The 18,986-nt window shown below is 41.5% G+C and overlaps 1 protein-coding gene across 1 annotated transcript; it reads left to right on the forward strand.

Moving 5' to 3' along the window:
* The first annotated feature begins 2,217 nt into the window (after window positions 1-2,217).
* LOC144474453 (uncharacterized) lies at window positions 2,218-18,326 on the forward strand. The gene is made up of 8 exons (XM_078189298.1): window positions 2,218-3,540; window positions 6,115-6,386; window positions 7,669-8,066; window positions 8,613-8,684; window positions 8,921-11,452; window positions 12,062-12,145; window positions 14,164-15,084; window positions 15,441-18,326. The coding sequence occupies exons 1-8, from the start codon at window positions 3,411-3,413 to the stop codon at window positions 15,655-15,657; spliced, it is 4,626 nt and encodes a 1,541-aa protein (XP_078045424.1). The 5' UTR covers window positions 2,218-3,410; the 3' UTR covers window positions 15,658-18,326.
* The last annotated feature ends 660 nt before the right edge of the window (window positions 18,327-18,986 follow it).

Genomic DNA, 18,986 nt, shown 5'->3' on the forward strand with positions numbered 1-18,986 from the left:
ATTCGAAATATTTCAATGTGCTTGAGCATTGTTCATATATTTGCTGGCAAATGTGGTGGATAATTCTACGAGGCGAAAAGTATAAGTCAAATATCGCGCCGCATGTTTCAAACGGACCGCCAGGCTTTATGCATGCGCAAAAAGAGTGAAGCCGCAAGCGCGGTAAAGTGAAACAAGCTACATTAATTGTCGTTGTAAATCGTTTCACATGCGATTGTACTAATGTCGTGCTGTCTTACTCACAATAGGATAAATAAAAAATACAGAATTATTCAGAAAACTCTATTGCATCGTTTTCATATAAGAAGATAAGTGACAACACCGCGAAACATAATTAATTGCCTTCTGAAGTTCAATTAATTATTACGTCAATTAGTTATGTTTTACTCTATTTTTAACAATAGAATGTCATTTATTGCATGATATAGATACAAAAGGGTTTTTCAAATATTCCTGTATCACCGAAATACTTTTTCTCGCTTTAAATTTGTCGTATTTAATGATTTTCTTAGATCTTGCAGTCTCTTTAACAAGCGCTTTAGTTTGCTCGTTTCATCGCTAGATGGCGAATGCGCTCCTTTGCTCGTGGAAATGCTATTTTTTTCAGAAACTATAATTAGTCGTAATTATGAAATTCTGAAATATAGGTTCAGTGAATTGTGTCATTCCAAATATTTTCAGATCGAGAATTTCGAGTTTTTAAGTTTTTAACTTTGTAAATGACGATGATCTATCACAAGAGATAAATACAGAATGGTTTGCAGCAGAGATTCTATAACCTTTGAAGACTTAAATTAAAATTAGGAGATCACATTTTATCATAATCTGATTCAAGTATGTAGACAAATGCATGATAATGGTGAAAAGTTAAGAAATCTCGTTCTGTACTTAAGAAAAATGATTACATCTTAAAGGGGCTACTTCAAATCGATTTCAGGTTCGTAAACAAATGCGAATTCTAAGATTTAAATAAAAATTGGCTATGCAATACCAATTCTCATTGTTATCAAACGCTCCGGTAATACTTTTAACAATTATATTTATGGCTTCAATCGAATATTTTTTACCATTATGAACATTTAAAAAACAGTTTATACATTATAATTATTTAAATTTTCTATCAGCATCTTTCATAAAGGCATCAGTTTTAGGAAAAACGACCAATGAAATATCTGCAAGAAACTCAACGTCGGGGAACAACGAATAGGACAATTGACATTACAAATGGTTAAACAATTTGATGTAGTAAATCTGGTCGCGTGTCTCAGATTCGGATGATTCTGATCGAACCATCGTGGTCTAATATGTAGTCAGAGTACCTGTCATCGAGGGTTACCATGACGATCATTGTTTCCCCTGACAACTAACATGGCGGAGTTCGAGGGTAAGTTTGCGTACAGAAAATTTCCTCGGCTAGTATTTACGCGGCCGCGGTCGTTTTGTTTGCCATAAATAACGCATCGAGAGATAGGAATCGCGGTGAGACCGTTTTCTCGCACTGCACTTCCGTCCGGTTCCAGTTTCGCGGCCCGGACCGTCTTCTAAAAATATAATACCCGACAACCACGCGGACAAGAGTGTATTCGACCGCTCGAGTGGAACGGAGAACCAGCTAGCGATGGGTCCGAGCTAATCTATCCGGTCCGTTGTTCAATGCCCCTTGAAATCGGGACCGAACAGATGACAGAAGGTAAGGGTTAAAACTTCCACCGTGCCGGGATATATCGATGAAGCCTTTAAAATCAGTGAATCGATTATCGACGCGACAGCTCGCCGGAAATGCGAGTCGAATGATTGCGAGCTTGTTTCAACCAAGAACAACTTAACATTTTCATGGTTTTGGCGATGGAACAGGGGTTCGTCAATACGGGGTGGTTGTATCAATACGTTCATGTAGCGTGGTCGCCGTTCCCTTCTTATGGGGCCATTGTGATTCGTATAATCTTTAGGATATAATTTAAAGAAATAAATAAATTTGTTTAGGGTTCGCGAGAAAAATATTGATAAATGACCGATCTTATAAGTGTTTCTAACATTTGGATTTTATCGTTCTCTGAAAAATGTTATAAGAGAAATCAATTTAATATTATTGTTTGAAATCAGTCTTTACAAAATATTATTCAAATAGACATAGTGTATAGAAAGATACGTAGTCGATGATACCTTTGTGTCTAGTAAAAAAAGAATCTCGAGAGTTTCACTTGACAGCAACGTAAAACTGCATTGCGTGTTCAGTTTATTCTATGATTCATTCGTGGTTGTTATTTTGATCATTCGATTTTACATAATTAATTGTGTTGAATCGAGCATACTTAATCTTTGTACTTAATCAAGTATCGAACTGTTTAGCACTACAACTTTAACGATGTAATACCTATTCTCTGTAGAATTGTTCTCTTTGTAGTAGATATTAAACGGAATTGATTGTTGAATTACATTCGATAATTTGCGTTTGTTAGTTTCATATCCAATTTTTGGTCGATATGGTACATTAATAATCAGTTATATTTTATTTGCGTTTACGGAAGTGGGAACGTTCGAGTTATTAAATATCTTATTTCTCATAGAATGTAAGCACGTCTGCTTTCAATTATCGATCAAATCCTTTTATGTTCAATCCGTGATCCGCTTTGCGTGGCTGACCGGCGACCGCAAGCATGTAGCGGAAGCGGAACTCGTAAAAGAAACAGTGACACGAGCTTGAATGAAATCGATATTTCGCTGCAACTGAACGGTTTCTTGCGCATTCTTGAATTTGTTGCGAAGTCTCGGTAGTCCCAAACAAATCTGTTGGTAAGGAACTTAAACATTGCTTACGGTTATTTAATAATCTTCAAAGGCTTATGATTCGCACGTATAGAACATTCAATTAATTTCTCAAGAGATTACCCTTCGGAAATTCAGTCTAATAATTTCTCAAGGATTATAATTCGCAAAATTTTAAAAATCTCCTTAAATATAACGAAACCATTAAGCCATGTCCAGTTAAAAAGCAATAAACTCTTTTTTTTTTAACGATTATTTTACTTAAAATACGTACAACTTGCTATACGGTCTTTAATTTTATAAATTATATAAAATTCAGTGAAGGGGTGAGAAAATATTGTTAGGAAATATTTGAGATAGCTGGACACACTATTGGAAAAATCTTTTTTCTTGACTAAACAACGTTGAGCGTATTAGTCATTCATTTTCAGTAATTGTATGCATACTAATCGAGCATTCAAGGCGCACTCGGTGCCATTGCTACGCGCTGGAAGGAGCTAAGGTACGTCTCCGATGCTCTCGCGGTGACACCTAAAATAAGTCTCTTTTATAAGAGGAGAAAGAGGCTGCGTAGACGTTGCGTACAAGAGCGGCGTCGTGATTATGGTGGAGCTCAGTCGGTGTCTTTCCATGCTGTCCGTTCGATGTTGTGCTGCGTTTCGAGGAGAACCGTCTCTGGGGCGGACCAAGGGTCGCTCTACGATCACTATTTAACGAAAGTGCAACCTGTCGAATCGGAAAAGGTAGCAGAGGTCGAGAAAGATCTTGAACCAGGTGAGATCGCTTACCATCGCCGAAAAATCGAGGACTCGCTCGGATTTTTTCCCTTCTTCTTAAATAATTTTCCACTTGGGTTTAATCGTTTCTCCCTTATTAACAATTAATGTTTATTAACGCCGAGTCAAGTGTTTGTTTTCTTACAATGTATCTTGTTGAAAAGCTATATTTCCCAATCGGAATATCTCCTCACGAAATGAATCTTTGAGATGCTCGTTCCAATTTAGAAATGTATTCCCAGTTCAATCGAATGTTTGAAAGTTTTTAAAACCTGTAAGAAAAGGAACTGTTGCTCAGTTCCACACCGACTTCTTCATTTGGTAATGCAAACGAATCCCAGAGTTGTTATTTTCTATCTCGCCAAGCCTTCGTTGCACACTCATTTGCTTCGCACTTTCATGTCAATTGCGTTACCAGGTATACAGACTTCCCGACCTTAGGTCTTACAAAACATTAATAGCTAGCCGATGGAAAAACACGCTTTACATCGACGCTGTCGCCATTGCATTTTGATGAGGAAAAAAGGCTGCTGAGGATATTCGTTGTAGAGAGCTTCTTAATGTCTTCTTTGTTTCATCAATATTTTTTATACGATTACTGAGAACGTAAAGCTGTGCTACTTAATCGTTGCAGGATTATAATAACAGCAGAGTAGATTTTTCGAACAAACAGTGGCACCGATTATATCACTTGACTAGCTTTCTCTAAAACAAACAGGAAGGAGGACTATGGTTAATTAAAAACAATTTAATAAAACATGGCGCATTGATCAATAGGACTCTCCTTCATAAAGACCTTCGCAGTTCTCCCACTAAAATTTTACCGATCTCTGGAAACAAGAATTGTTTCTTGTTGATCTCTATCACTCGACTAATTCTCTAAAACAGAATGAAAGAAAACTATCGCAGTTATGGACGTATTATATATGGCAGTTATAAAACGTTTTTTCATTCATTGGAGAACTTTCTCTTACTATGATCTTTATGTATACAAACAAGAAAAAATATTGGATAAGTTACAATGATAGGTATAAGGTTACGTAAAAAAAAATAATAGAACTGTCAGATTCGCAAATAACTGGAAACTTTGTTTAAATTTCCTAGTAATTAAGACATAATTTTAAATGTTGTCTAAAGAGCGAAGTCCATACTTCTCTGTATAATGAAATGTTGATCTTCGGAATATTGATATGTACAATAATAATAATAATAATTAAAAGCTATACAATTTTTAAAATAGGAAATAGTGAAAAAACACTTTGAAGAGTGGAACAATTAGCAAAACAAATACAATAACAATTAACGGAACAGAATCAATGAACCGAACAATATTTCAGAGCTACTTTTAGATATTTATCTTATTCGAATGCGGTATAATAGATATTGCTGTAAAGTTAAGGGTAACTCAGACATTTTCTAACATCATTCAATTTCGGAATGAAATGCTCGTTGGTTGGTCGAAATATCGCACTGCGCGACGGCGTGGCTAGATTACGAATCGAGGAGCCGTGAAGGTGACACTTCGAAAAGGCGTTACACGGTGCCGTGGGCATACCATCCGCGGAAAACCGAGGACGGAAGGAATCGGCGGCGGCACGGGATCTCTTCCACTCGTGCAACAGTCACAATACTCGAACGGTAACTCATAACACCAAAAATGGAAGGTTGCTCCTCCGTAGGCGAGCCGCGCTCGCGGGGGCGACACCTCGTCTTCGTCCACCTCAACGTTTAGCAGGAGATCGACGCAGGTGTCCGCGATCCGCGAGCACGTAACAAGCGTCCGATTAATTATCGCCTCGTCGATAAACCAGCAGCCGCGACACGATCGATCCCGTTTCATACACTGATCTCATTGATCGTTGATCCCGGCGCGACTCCATTGTCCACTCCGCCGATTCTCGCCCTCGGATTTCTCCACGACCACTCTCCTCCTTTTGATTCTACTTCGGAAGTTCTATTTCGTCGCGCGACTAGTCAACTGTGATATTCTCTGGGAGTTTGCCGGGATCCTCGACGAATTAGATGCGAAGCGGCCCCCAACGATAAGAATCCTGCTCGAAAACGGAAACCCGATTGATTAATCGCAGCTGTGTTTAGCTCGGAGCATAGCTTTCAAGATGGTGTTCACAGTTTTCGAATAGAAAACCTGTTCATTTCCACGTTATCCCTCTATTCTTACGAACCGTGCCGATCCTTTCCTACCGGTACCAAGTGCAGTGTCTAGTAAGCTAACCTCCAATTCTGCCGCGCGAGTGTGTTTACCTATACGGAGTCTCTCGGCGTGTTAAACGGCCCTCGAATCCATCGTGAACCTCGTGCAGGCTGAGTCAGATCGAAACAATCGATCGTAGCTGTCGATGAGCTTCGTTCTAGGATGCGTCGCGGCGCCGGTGTCTGCGAGGGGATCCGGGATCGAAGAGCACGTTGATATCGATTCACTGATCATCATCCGTCCAGTAGAAAAAACGTTCGCCGATATTGTTCTGACTCATTCTGCTCGATCCACGAACGCGTCTCCTTAAGCAGGACCATCGGCGGCGACGGCAGACTAATTCTCGGTAAATGGACACAGATGTGCCGTCCGCCCTTCTGCCGTGCGCTTTCTGCGCACGGACTTTTATGCCGCAGTCGTTGGAAAAGCACACGAGGATATGCGAGCAGACCGCCAGTAAGAGACGGAAGCCCTTCGACTCGGCGAAACAGAGGATACAGGGCACCGAGCTGGCAGAGTTCCTGCCCAAGCAGGAAAAACGACGGCAAACGCAGGACGACAGGAACAGATCCACCTGGAAGCAGACGCACGATGACTTCCTGCGACAGATACGGGCTGCTCGGAACGAAATCGTAAGATTTTAATCCATTTTTTGAGGATTCTGCGTTCGAAGCTTGAAAGAAATAAATGCTGTGTACAGGATGTCCTATAAGTCTACTCGCAATTGGAAAATGAGGGCTTCCCGAAGTCGTTCGAAGTAATATTTTCCTTTGCGAAAATGCTACCCGCGACTTTGTTTACGAGCTATAAGAGAAAACCAATAATATTTTTATTGCATTTTCGAACGTTACTGTCTACACTAGGAAATGGTTATCATTTGTACCAAAATCAATAATTAATCGTAACCAAAAAAGAATATTTATCTCACGTTTTGAATTACAAATTATTCATAGCCGATTAATCGCAGCTATGCGTTGTCTGTATTTCGTGTAATTTTTGATATGATTAACAAGGCTTGCGATTAGTTCCGCTTAGCGAAATATGCAATTAGGATAATTGGAAAATATAACGCGGGAGAGTCGAATTGAAACAGAAAGCTGGCAGAGTGCAACGCGTGGTGTGAATTGCAGGTAGAACGTAGATTAACCTAGATGCATCGCGAATGATGCAAGTGCGTTCGCGCGTGAGATGAACGGTCTTCTACCACGCAAAACTATAATATGATGTTTGCGGTCACGCTTTATACTCTGCACGTACAACCAAATGATTAGGGGATACGCTGTTAACTTTTTCTCCGGTTGCTAATCGTAGGATTTTCGATGCGCAAATTGCAATCCGATTGATATAAATCACTCTCTGACTTCGTGGTGAACAAAGAATTGCTCCGTTAAGCGGAATTCGCAATTACGTCCACGTAAACAAACGTTAAAGAGCTCGCCAATCATTACTACAAACGACGCGCACGAGTAAACTTTGTGTGATCGCGTTTAATGATACAATTCTTTAAATTGCAAACCGATTGTACGAGCAAACTATACAAATTTGTCGCGAACAGTTGTATTTAAGAGGAGACAATAAATTTCGTTTGTTTTTATGCTTTATGTTATTAAAATAAATACTTGCATTCTTTTACGTTTTAAACTGTCAAGATAAAACGTTTATTTTCATGATTTAACTTTAGATTAACAAAATAAACTAATTTATTTTACGTTTAACATTATCTAAATAAAATATATTATCTACTGCAATGTTGTGTCCTACTTGAAGTATTATTCCATTTGAATTGCGAAGAATTTATTATTTGAAATAGTATTTCAAATATTGTCTCTATAAATTTCATGAACATTAGACCGATAATACAATTGCACCAATCTAACAAAATACAGAAACATCTATTGTCTAATACGATTCTAGGTGGACGGCGTGATGCAGAAACAAAGCGCAACAGTGTTGTCGTCGAGCGCGCCTACACGCGCGAACGAGCAGGGAGTCTGTCCCACCTGTAATCGTCATTTCGGCGTGAAGGCGTACGACAGACACGTGGCCTGGTGCAAGGACAGAATCGCGAAGGTGCCGATGAGCCCGGCGACAAATATCGCGAAAGAACGTCTCGAGGCACGGATGAAGTATAGAGCCCCGTCCCTGAAGAACCGCAGACAGATCACCCGGGACAAATATTCGCCGAATTCCGCGAGCAATTTCCATTCAAACAAAACCTCGCCCACGCAACCCGCGAGCAGAGCCAAGGAGAGCATCTCGGTGCCGAACTGCACCAAAGTCGATAGCCCCATTAAACAGAAACCCGCTACCGTGTAAGCTACCTTTCGTATCTTATTGTATCATCGTCCGACCAGACTGCGGATATTTGTATATTTATAAAATTGTCCAGCTCGCGGAACACAAAAATGACTATGGACATAGAAAATGTTTTATTATAATCAATCGAATTAGAGAACACAAAAGGCATAGAATGGTTAAAAAATATTGTCACGATATTTTGAATTGGTTGAAACTGTTTAGAAAAAGCAATACGTATTTATATTTGTCTTCTGTGTTTTGAAATTGACGTAGACATTTTTATTTTACATAAAAATCCACGACTTAGTTATTATATTAAAGCTGTCGAGCACCAAATGTGATCATATGCGGTGAAAATGATAAGAAACAGTCTTTGCAGTTTTGATCATTATGAAATCAATAGTGTAATTTTGTAGTGTTAGGTATGACATATTTTCTTGAAGAAAAATCGTGTAATTTAGTTTATCATATCTCATTGAACAGCCAGAGTTCAGCATTAAGTTCTAAAAATCGATCGACACGTTATCTTTGCAGTTTTATAATAAATTTGATCGTTTCAGGAAACGCGCTGGCCCATCGAAATCTAGTCCGATAGGACCGATGAAGTCTCGACCGATCGATCGTTCCAACAGGTAAGCCTCGCCATCCAAATTATGCAACTAGCGTAATCACCGCACAATAAAGCCCTAGTACGTAGTTTAAAAATCGTGTGCATGAGGAGAAAGAAAAGGGACAAGGTTGTTTCCGCTCGACAGATATGTACTAAAACATAAATGCCTCGAAAGTGAACGTTCCATTCAAAATCCGAGAATCATTCGCAGCCTTGATAACCGTCCCAATGTCAGTCCATACACCCTTGATCCTGTTTCCTCATCCTCAGGCCACCAGAAGACGAGTCCGAAGCGGTACCCTTACCACCTGTGCTACATAATAAAAGAACCCTACTTCCTGTACCGCCCCTAAAGTATAAGAAACAGAGTCTCGGAGACTGTAGCGATGTTTCAACGCCGAGACGCAAGACTCGGAAGATGGTCGCGCGCGACCAGCCGCCGAGTTGTCGATCGAAATCGGAAGCCGGCCAGCAGCCGTTGCACTCTGGCAGGTCGATCAAGTCGAACATCGTCTCGGCTAGGAGCGAAGGTCATCCGAAACTGAACGATATCTCCATCAACGTCGAGGTAACGGGGATGACGGTGACCCCATGCAGTATTTTCCCAAAAACCAAGCTCACTACGTGGAAGAGGATCAGCCAGGAGAAGGAGGACGACGCGATCTCCGTTCGATCCGCGAAGGTACCCGGACACTTCGTCGATTCGAGAGTGCGAAAATCGAACGTCATTTTAGAGGGATCGGTCGATGGCATCGCTAAGTCTAGTCCAAGGAGCGGAAATGACGCTGATTGGTCGCCGGTTACACCGAGGTTGAACCGAACCTACTCGTTCAAGGAGTCGTTCGACGAAGCCAACGAGCCGCAGTTGCACCAGAGCAAATGGAGGCCGGTGAGACACAGTCCCCGGGTAGAATTCTGTGTCGGAGACATCGACAAGCTCGAGAGACTGCGTTCCCGCTACCAAAGGAAAGAGGAAGAACGGAGGACGGACGAGGGTGATTCCAAAATCGATGACAATTTTGAAGATTTAAGCTGCGAGGAGAAGGCTTTGTTGAATCGAAGAATGTCGACGGGGCGATTCAAGTCGAAGAGGACTAGGATGTTGGAGCGGAAACGGTTGAACCTTTGCGCACAACTTTCCCCAGACAACCAAGACGAGATGGGAAACCATCCTAGTGGCTCTGAAAATGTATGCTCCGAGACCATAACGAGCGATGGCATCAATGATGTTGAAGCATGCGACGACTTCGACAGAAAGGTCGGCGATACGGGAGAAGAAAGTTTCTCGCCTGCAAAATTGTCATCTCCGATCGTTTCTGCACGCTTTAATGCACCTGTACAATTAAATTCAGCAAGAGAATATAGGAGTGACGCGATTGTCGATGGCCCGCTGTCTGGTCGATTGTCAAGAGGTATGTACCGACCTGGAACCGTGGAACTCCAAAAAGTTAGGGAAGAAATCGAAGCGAACGAAGTGGACCCTTCTCTAGCATTCGACGAGTCGTCGTTCCCCGCCAATTACAATGACATCGCAGAGCTCGAAGCGGGGATGATCGAAATGGAGACTGAACCTGTTCTAATGAAAGACGTGTTACGTCCAAGTAGATCGAGCACACCGTTTGAACATTCATCTCGTTGGAAAGAGCCGGAAGATCTTTGGGAGAACTCGGTGTCTCCACCGTCGAACAAATGGGAGATGACTATAAACGAGGAAACGGGATCGGAGCGGCTGTACCGCGTCGAATTGGACGAGACGGGTGGTAGTATTGTCGCCGAGTCAGGACAGACGAACATCGATGACCAGATCACGGGACAACGATGTTCGACAGCGACTCGTTGCACGAACGACGAAGAGGACAGGAAGCAGGTAAAAGTTCAGGCCGTCGATAGAAAAGACATCGCCACTCAGGCAGCAACATGCAAATGCACGTTAAAAGTCATCGACGCGAGCCCTGAAAGATTCATCGATCGCGACCGATCCTGGAAGAGCGAGAGTTTTGACGAATCTCGGAAGATCGATGAAGGATCTATGAGAACACCTGTCGCCGGTTATCGTGAAATCGAGGTTTACTTTCCGATAGAGAGAACGATCTCGGAAGAAACCGACGCCGATTATAGGGAAGACGGGGTAGACGTGAGCCAATCAAGATTCACGAATTCTATCATCGAGAAGATCAATCTCGCTGGCGAAGAGGTGAAAGAGATCTACAATAATTCCTCGTCGAAGGATTTCGACTGCGACAGCGAGGATTCTGCTGACGAGATCGAGATGCCCGAGCCAAGATGCGCTTACATCAGAGATAACCTGATCGACGTGCGGAACTTGAGATCGATGATTCTGTCGAAATCGCACGTGACGGTGAAAAAGTCTTCGAACGCGGCGTTCAAATCGCGCTACTCGAAAGTGATCGGCATAGAGAATCGATTCCTCGAGAACGTCAGCGAGATGAACGACTCGAACGACAGCTTGATGGACGGCGTGGACGTAACAGGTGTCAAGCAGGTGGAGACCGTCGAGGTGGAGACGATCGAGGAGATCGGCACCGGGCACAGGAACGTTAGATTCGGCATGCTGCCGGAGATCAAGAGAACCACGATCATGGTCCGGAAAGACAACAACAAATCGGAGGCGATCAGCGCCCAGACTTATTGGGAGAGGGCCAATGCCTCCAGGAACCGATTAATTAATCTCGATCTGCCGTGTCAAGAGGCGGGCAGAGTCGTTAACAGAAATACGAAAGTTCACGCCCTTCCTCCCGTTTCCAGTAGCGCTTTATTTACGCGAAGCAGGTAGGGTTGGGTTCGAAAATGACGTCGATCATTCCCAGAAATAATTTTTACAATAATTTAATTCATCAAACGAACGAACCCTTTGCCATAATTATTCTCGTAACCTTATTTGGAACAGCATTTGGACAAATAATTAATGAAACGTAAAGCACTAATAAGAGAAGTTATCCAAAGGACCAATGAGTTTTGAGAAACTAAGGATTGGTAGTTATACAATGCCGCGAATAATTATAGACTCGAAAGTAACAACTACATTTCTAGCGATATTTAGAAAAATATATATATATCACAATTGTATATTTTTGTATCAGAAATGATAGAAAATAGAAATATACGAATTTAGCTCTTTTCTCGGTTTCTGTCAGTAAAAATGTAAAAGCTATTTTGAGTTTATAATTATTCACCGCGCTGTAGGTGGTCTCAATTTGGCTGAAACAACCTGTATATTTGCAACAAAAGTTAATAGTACTGAACGATCATTTTTCCGATCAGGACATTTACAGTCGCAGGTTTCAATTGAGTAGTCCCGGATTCAATCTTGTGTCCGATCGATGAACCTCTCGATTTCTCATTTTACTGTGGGATTCCTAACACGGTAAACTATTGTAGGAACTTAGCACTGCCATTACGTCCCGTATGGAGCAATTACGTGCGCAGACGACCGGATTTTAATCTTGTACTTAGCAGTAGAACGTAAGTTCCAGGTGGTTGATCAAATCGCTATGACAGATTTCTGGCTCCCCATAAATAACAACACACTTTCGGATCGTTTCACTCGTTGCTAGTCCAGCAGAAGCTTGAAAGGATGTCATCGAAGCATCAACTAACACGAATGTCACGGGACCACGTTCAATTTTGTAGAAAGTATCGGACACGTAGATAACCAGCCATTTTTCGCTGTATAATAGAACAGAGTGAAAGCTGGGAAACGAATTCGGATAAATTAATTAAAAGAAACCGTCCATTGGAACTCAGGATATAAACATCGTTACTTGACTATGCATTTTTCGATAATTAAGTTCAATTTTCACATGTTTCAATAAGTTTAAAAACATCCTAAAAGATTAAAAAAAATAACAGCAGTATCTTGAGAAAGATGATAAATAAAATTATTTTTCATTTTATTCAATATCCTCGTGAAATGAAAATGCGAGTAAAAAATGTTTCGTACAAAAGTTTATCCTTTTTTTTGAAATCGAGTAACTTTTTTATTTAATATTTTTCCGGAATTGTGCTGTTTTCGAGATACTCAGATTTAAAGTTTTCAAATTGAAATCCTGTATTATATTATCTATATGGTTCCGTGCAAACGTTGAATCAATATACAATCTTAAAGATGAAGGTCCATTTTGAAAAATCCTGTTAGAGTTCTTAAATATAAAGTACATATTCACGGCAACTTTAACCCAGCCTCGTTTCAAAAGATCAATATTCAGGCATTAAACAGGGAACTCTACATTCCGTGATCACATTTTCTGGAAAATTGCTGTGTGTCCTTTCGTCTCGCATGCTTCATGAAAATTGACATGGTTCCCCCGTTTTGGCACGTTTCTCGGTGTCGCATGGTCCCAAAACCCCGTGCATTTCCCCGCCATTTAGAGATATGCTTACGAAACTTGATCAAGGAAAACGCTTTAAATATTTGCCTATAGTTGAGGGGCTTGGCATAGATTTTCTATGTATACATATTTCATTATCTCCTCCTGCGTCGACGTTGACGGCCGACAACGCTCGTTTTCTATACATAGAATAGAAAGCGCTATCAGTTTCGCGTTTGACAGAATATAATATTCAGTTTCGAAGTTCTTCACAGCATGGGCAAGACGACAGTTTTCAGATCTTTTCGTTTATCATCATCGTCACTTTTCGTTTTTCAGTAGCACGGGATGTTCAGGCACTTTGCTCTAACGAGAGACGTTTATGTCATTTTGATGAATGAAATTATGACCCACGCATAGCACGAATGTTTCATGGTTGGAGATGCTCTTCTTTCGACCCTCTATAACATACCTTTTTTTTTCGCAAGAATTCATTAGGAATTGTTTTTGATTAGATCGCGGATCTTTGTGTAAAATATATATTCCGTAGATCGATTATAAGAAACAGGAGGAAAATAAAAAGGTAATATTTCTTTTAATGGATGCAAAAAGTTGGCACTAGTGTGAAAATGTTTTCAAGTTTGTCTGATGTATTCGCTCATCCATATTTCCCATAAATGCATAAAATCTGCAGTCTAATTATGATGCACGGTGACATGTTGTCGATGAAACTAGTCTTGTATGAAACGTTGAGCTAAACTGATTATTTGCATATTTTATACTATCTATGATTGCTATACGTTACGGAGGGTTGAAATATTTGAACAGTATCTATGCAGAATGTATTATACAGCATGCACTTAATTTCAGATTACAAAATAATGAGAAGGACATAGCACATAGGACGTAGTGATCTGGTGTATCATATCTATATCAGAAATACATTGCTGATCATCGGAAACGCATACTTAAAATCAAAAACACGCTATTAAAAGTGTTACGAAGTTTTCTACAGTTTCAAAATGCAGTTGTTTCATTTTCTACTGTGTAAAGTCAAATCGACGGAAATAGATGACTGATAACAAAATAAGTGGACACGCCCTTCTTCGCGTCGACAGGGCACAGTAATAGGGCGGCGGTATCAGTGTCACAGCGGCTTTTTCTTGCTTTCAGTGGCAAGGATTACAACCCTTTCCTCCTAGCAGAACAGCAGATGAACGACCTGCTGTCGGATGCCAGCGAGCAATCCGTGACGGACAGCCCCGTGCTCGCGCAAAACCGCGAGACCTCGTTCCCCCTCTCCCATTCCTCGGCGTTCGTGAAATATCCTTATCCAACATCCCTAAACCCCGGAAAACGATCGTCCTTGATAGCTCCGCCCACGGAGTTCGACGACCTCGCGTCCGATTTCTCGAGCGACTCCACGGAGACGAACTCGCTGTGTCGAGAGGTCTACCTGAAAGACGAGAAAGACACGAAACCGGGCGACGAGAAAAAATCACCGGTCAGAGAATTAGGTAGACGAGTGATCATCGACAAGTCGAAAGCTCTGGGCGGCGAGGTCACGGACGATCGCGGCAGCAGGAGTTTCGTTGCCAGCTCCGAGAGAGCCCGCAAGATTCTCGATAAAGTCTCGCCGAAGGTGGTTCGGCCGTCGGTCAGCCGATCCTTCTCCGTTCGAGCTTCCTCCGCCCCTAAGACCACCCTCGACAAAAAGACCAGCTCGAACGACGCTAAGAAATCGCCCGACAAGGCTAACGAGTCGCAGCGGTCCTTCAATAGCAGCCTGAACAATAGAAACAATAATTACATGAACCTTTCCACTAGCAATCTTAGCCTGAGCTCCATAGTGTCGTCGGACGTGGACATCAAGCGATCGAACTCCGTGTTCGACGAGTTGATGACCTCGTTCGACGACGACAACGGTTCCTTCACGTCCTTGAAATCCCTCCTAAAGAACGATCCCTTGTCCGTGTCTAGCCCTGTCCATCGGAGGCCGCGCAACGATCAGAACAGCGACGAGGACCTCTCTTCGCCCGAGAGCTACAAGAGGCAGGACCATGGCAAGTTCAGCGGCGACTCCGCTTACAGCAGGTTAATACATTGTTTATAATCGTAAGACCTTTATTGGTATTATTTTTCATTGCGAAAACAGACTTTTATTGGTATTATTTATTATATTGTTAATTAGACTTGTAAATATATAATTGCAATGATATTATTTATTGCTGCTAAATATAATAATGAAGTTGGTGTAAAAGTAAATTTTCATTGATACGATGTACAATTGCAAGCGTAGACTTTCGTTGATATTACCAGGATATTGGGGAATTTCTAAATAGTGATCGCACATTCGCGTGATTCGTTCTCGTTATACTATCTTTTCAAATTCCCGGCACAGCTCTCTATCTCCTGCATGCCTAAAGCCCCGTTCGATTTCTTCCTCGTAGTTTAAATCGCAAATATTCGCACCATGGACGCAGCACCAACGACGTGGCGGGTCGCCTCGACGAGGACCACGTGAAACAGAGCCACGGCAGAAGCGACGCCGATGCAGCAACGCCGTCGAGAAGCAAACTGTCGAAATTCTGCCACGAGTGCGGCTCCAAGTTCCCGGAGACTGCGAAGTTCTGCTGCGAGTGCGGCATCAGAAGACTCATTCTTTGAGGGTGGAACACCGGCGGGGGACGCCCGACGAAACGTCTTCGAATAAATGTACCCCGAATGTAATTAGAAGGCGGAACGAATGGAATCGCATAAACAGATTTTGTTTCGAACATCGGTTGACAAATATATACTGACCAGATGAACAGAAACGAGCATGCATACATAAAAAGAAAAGTGTTAAGGGGCATTCTAGTGTAAACTGCGTTTTCGTTGTAACCTTCTTTGAGGAATTTTTTTGCGGGGAAGCTGTGACACCACTCGCAGTTATATTTCCAATTTATTTATGCATGTTTCGATGTAACGTTAAGTAGATTTCGAGATATCATGATCGCCGTTTTGTAAAACAATCTTTTGAGAAAAACCAAATATAATAGAACGTTTTGTATACAAATAATTCTTAAATCTAAGAAGCCAGGCATGAGGTAACCTAGACGTATTTTTGAATTTTCGTATTCCTAAAGAAAGTGTAAGATGTCTATTCTTTTTGTCAAAGATTCGCGCTAGAATACCCCGTTCAATAGATTTCTGGTGTGCTTGATCGTGGACAGGATGGTTCAAATGTACAGGGTGTCCGGCAGTAAACGACTTGAGCCGCAAACGCTTTTTTTTAGAAAGCCATTCGATGGGAACGAAGGCGAGTGCCATTAATTTCTTAGAGGAATGCTGTCGGCTCGATGAGAAATAAATGTAGATACTGTGCCGTAGCAGTGTGCGTAAATGAATCGTATGCCATCCATTGCGATTAAGTTGTCTAGCATAATAACCGGTAATTTAATTAATGGTAGGATTAGAGAAACAGTTCTTTTAGTTGTAAGCCGTTGTAGATTTTCATAATTTTGGGATCGTTGGAGGCGATGTTTACCGTTCGATTCCAGTTTCTGTATATTCCTCCGCAGGGATCTACACCAGGCGTTATAATTCGCGATTCGATTGTCGGTTCTTCGTCAGATTCTTCGAGCGAAGCCTCGTTTTGTATTTGAATCTATCCGGCTAAACTCGACGAACAAATGTATCAGCACGATGGAATTGAGAAAAGGAGCGAGAGTTATTTTCAATACGTATATACGTAAATGATCGTAGTCGTTAGGCGAAGAAGAATTTATTCTTGCAGCGTAGAACTAAGAGTAATTAAAAGTTCAAAACCGCTACGTAATTCTAGTCACATGTCTCGGGATCATCGAGGATTACAATGAAACGATCAAATTCTCAGTATTACGGAACACGAATGGAACAAACGTCAATTGCAGATGATAGAACCAACGAAATGTTTGTATAATCGATAGACAAGTAGACGTAATTTATCTTACGGTGTATGACCGGTTTATAGGGTTCGATGTTAGCTAGCACAGAGCGTTGCGTTTCGTGAAAATCCTTTGGGTTCGGTTTTACATTGTCGCAGTAACTGTTAGAAGAAGTTCGGATCTTTAAGATCTTTAACAGGCGTGAAACTTATTGTATTTTTATTGGGACTCGTCAACGCACATATTCGGTCTCTTCTGTGTTCCATGAGAAAGAGTATGAAATTAGTTCTTAATAATCAATTTTAATTCTGATAAGTAGTCGATCTGACTAGATTGATATTGCAAGCGAGTTGAATGCTCTTTTTACTTACATGTAATGGACGGATATACGTATATGTACATCGAAACCGTGTTTCTCCAATTGTCCTTCAGCTTGTAGATAGAAATGAACGATTATTATTCGAGCCTATCGGCTCGCTTTTATAGTCTTCGTTTGTCAACTATTATAAAAGACGAGGCGCCAGTTTACAAGCTGAATGACAAGCGGAGGGAAATTACTGTACATCGTACACAGAAATTTTAATCCTAGGCTCTCCGTTATTTTCGTTGATCGTTGGTTACCGTTAATCGCATTTCTCTCGTGCTGCACTCGATTTCGAGTTGGTCTTCGCATAACGGAACCAGTCTTCTTTTATACAGATTAATTTATAATAAACGCCGCAATTAGCAGGCTAACGATAAATACAAACGTTCCGTTCCGTTAGCTTTTCCTCTTTCTCGATTTAATTGAACATCAACGTCGTAACGAAACAACGTTTCTTCCGAGAAGTTTTGTCTTACGTTCCCCTTGCCCGTTATTTTATCTAGATTCACTGCCTTCTTAATGGTAACAGTTCGCTGCATGAAACGTTCTGCACAATACTCCGACCGTAACGTTTTTTCCTAAGCTTTTTTTATACGAGCGAACGCTAAACAAGACGAACCGATCGAGATCACACAATGTATACGTATCACGTGTGTTAAATAAAGTAACCGTAACTTAAGTCGACGATTTTCGATAATAGATGTATCTCGACTAATTAGGGCCGGTCGTTACGAGGGTGGAGGATGGAGCGCGTGGCCGGCATTCGTTGACGATTCTAACAATCAGTAAACCGTCAACGAGGCCGGAAAACCAACTCGTCCAAACAGTTTCTATAGCCTTTAATTGCCTGCTCGTTACCATCAGCTCTGAAGGTGTTCGAACAATACCAAAGAGGAACAGCCTGCGGAGAAACAAAGAGCCTTCGCGCGGGTCGAACTAACCGTTGTAATAATTATACCCGACAAATCGTCTATGTTTCGAACTGTATTTTTGCAAGTGCAATAAAAGTTATGCTTGTACGACTTTCGAACAATTTCTCGCACATAGATTTTTTAGGCACATAGAAAAATATGTCCAGCACTGTAATATTAATACAAAATTCACGATTTATACAGAAATTGCTCTAACGTTTATCGTTTACAAAATAGAAGTAGGAAAGTACGAAACTTTGGCCACGTCGTTGCTAAAAATTTAGTTACATTAAAAAGATCCGATAAATCTGTATTCAGAGTTGCGTCGAGCCGAGGAAGGTTAAAGTAATCAAAGTAATGAAACGTTCGTTACTTGCAGTTCCCGCACCGAACGCAGAACAATTTTATTTTGTAAAACAGATCCGACACGATGACATATTGTAACGCGCGTTTCAATCTTGCGAATAATAGCCATAAAGCGTAATCAATCGGGCACTGTGCTCGCTGTCTGAAATTAGCGCGCGGTCCTGCTCCTTCAATCAAATGACGAACGACCGAGAATCAAAGATTTCTCGCGTACGGTGTGCTCGAGACCGAGGATCGTGTCAAGAACACACTTCTAGACGGTTGCGATGTTACGATCCCTTAACCGGTTATCAGGATTTCTTGTAAGGGACACAATGTAACAAGCGAGGTTGCTTCTCGCGCACGGTGCCGATTTTATCGTTTGATATTTTCCAGCGTTTCGCGAAACAACCTCAACGCTTCGGTAAACAAGGTTCGCGGGGTTTTCATATAAACGTCAGCCCCGGG

The sequence above is a fragment of the Augochlora pura genome, chromosome 8 (genome assembly GCF_028453695.1).
Source record: "Augochlora pura isolate Apur16 chromosome 8, APUR_v2.2.1, whole genome shotgun sequence".
NCBI classification, from domain to species: Eukaryota; Metazoa; Arthropoda; class Insecta; order Hymenoptera; family Halictidae; genus Augochlora; species Augochlora pura.

Bases quoted from the DNA above. Each gene is read 5' to 3' on its own strand.
- LOC144474453 (XM_078189298.1), top strand. From the start codon at position 3,411: ATGTTGTGCTGCGTTTCGAGGAGAACCGTCTCTGGGGCGGACCAAGGG. The intron at 11,453-12,061 runs GTAGGGTTGGGT...AAACTATTGTAG, and splicing joins GCTTTATTTACGCGAAGCAG to GAACTTAGCACTGCCATTAC. The intron at 15,085-15,440 runs GTTAATACATTG...TCTTCCTCGTAG, and splicing joins GGCGACTCCGCTTACAGCAG to TTTAAATCGCAAATATTCGC.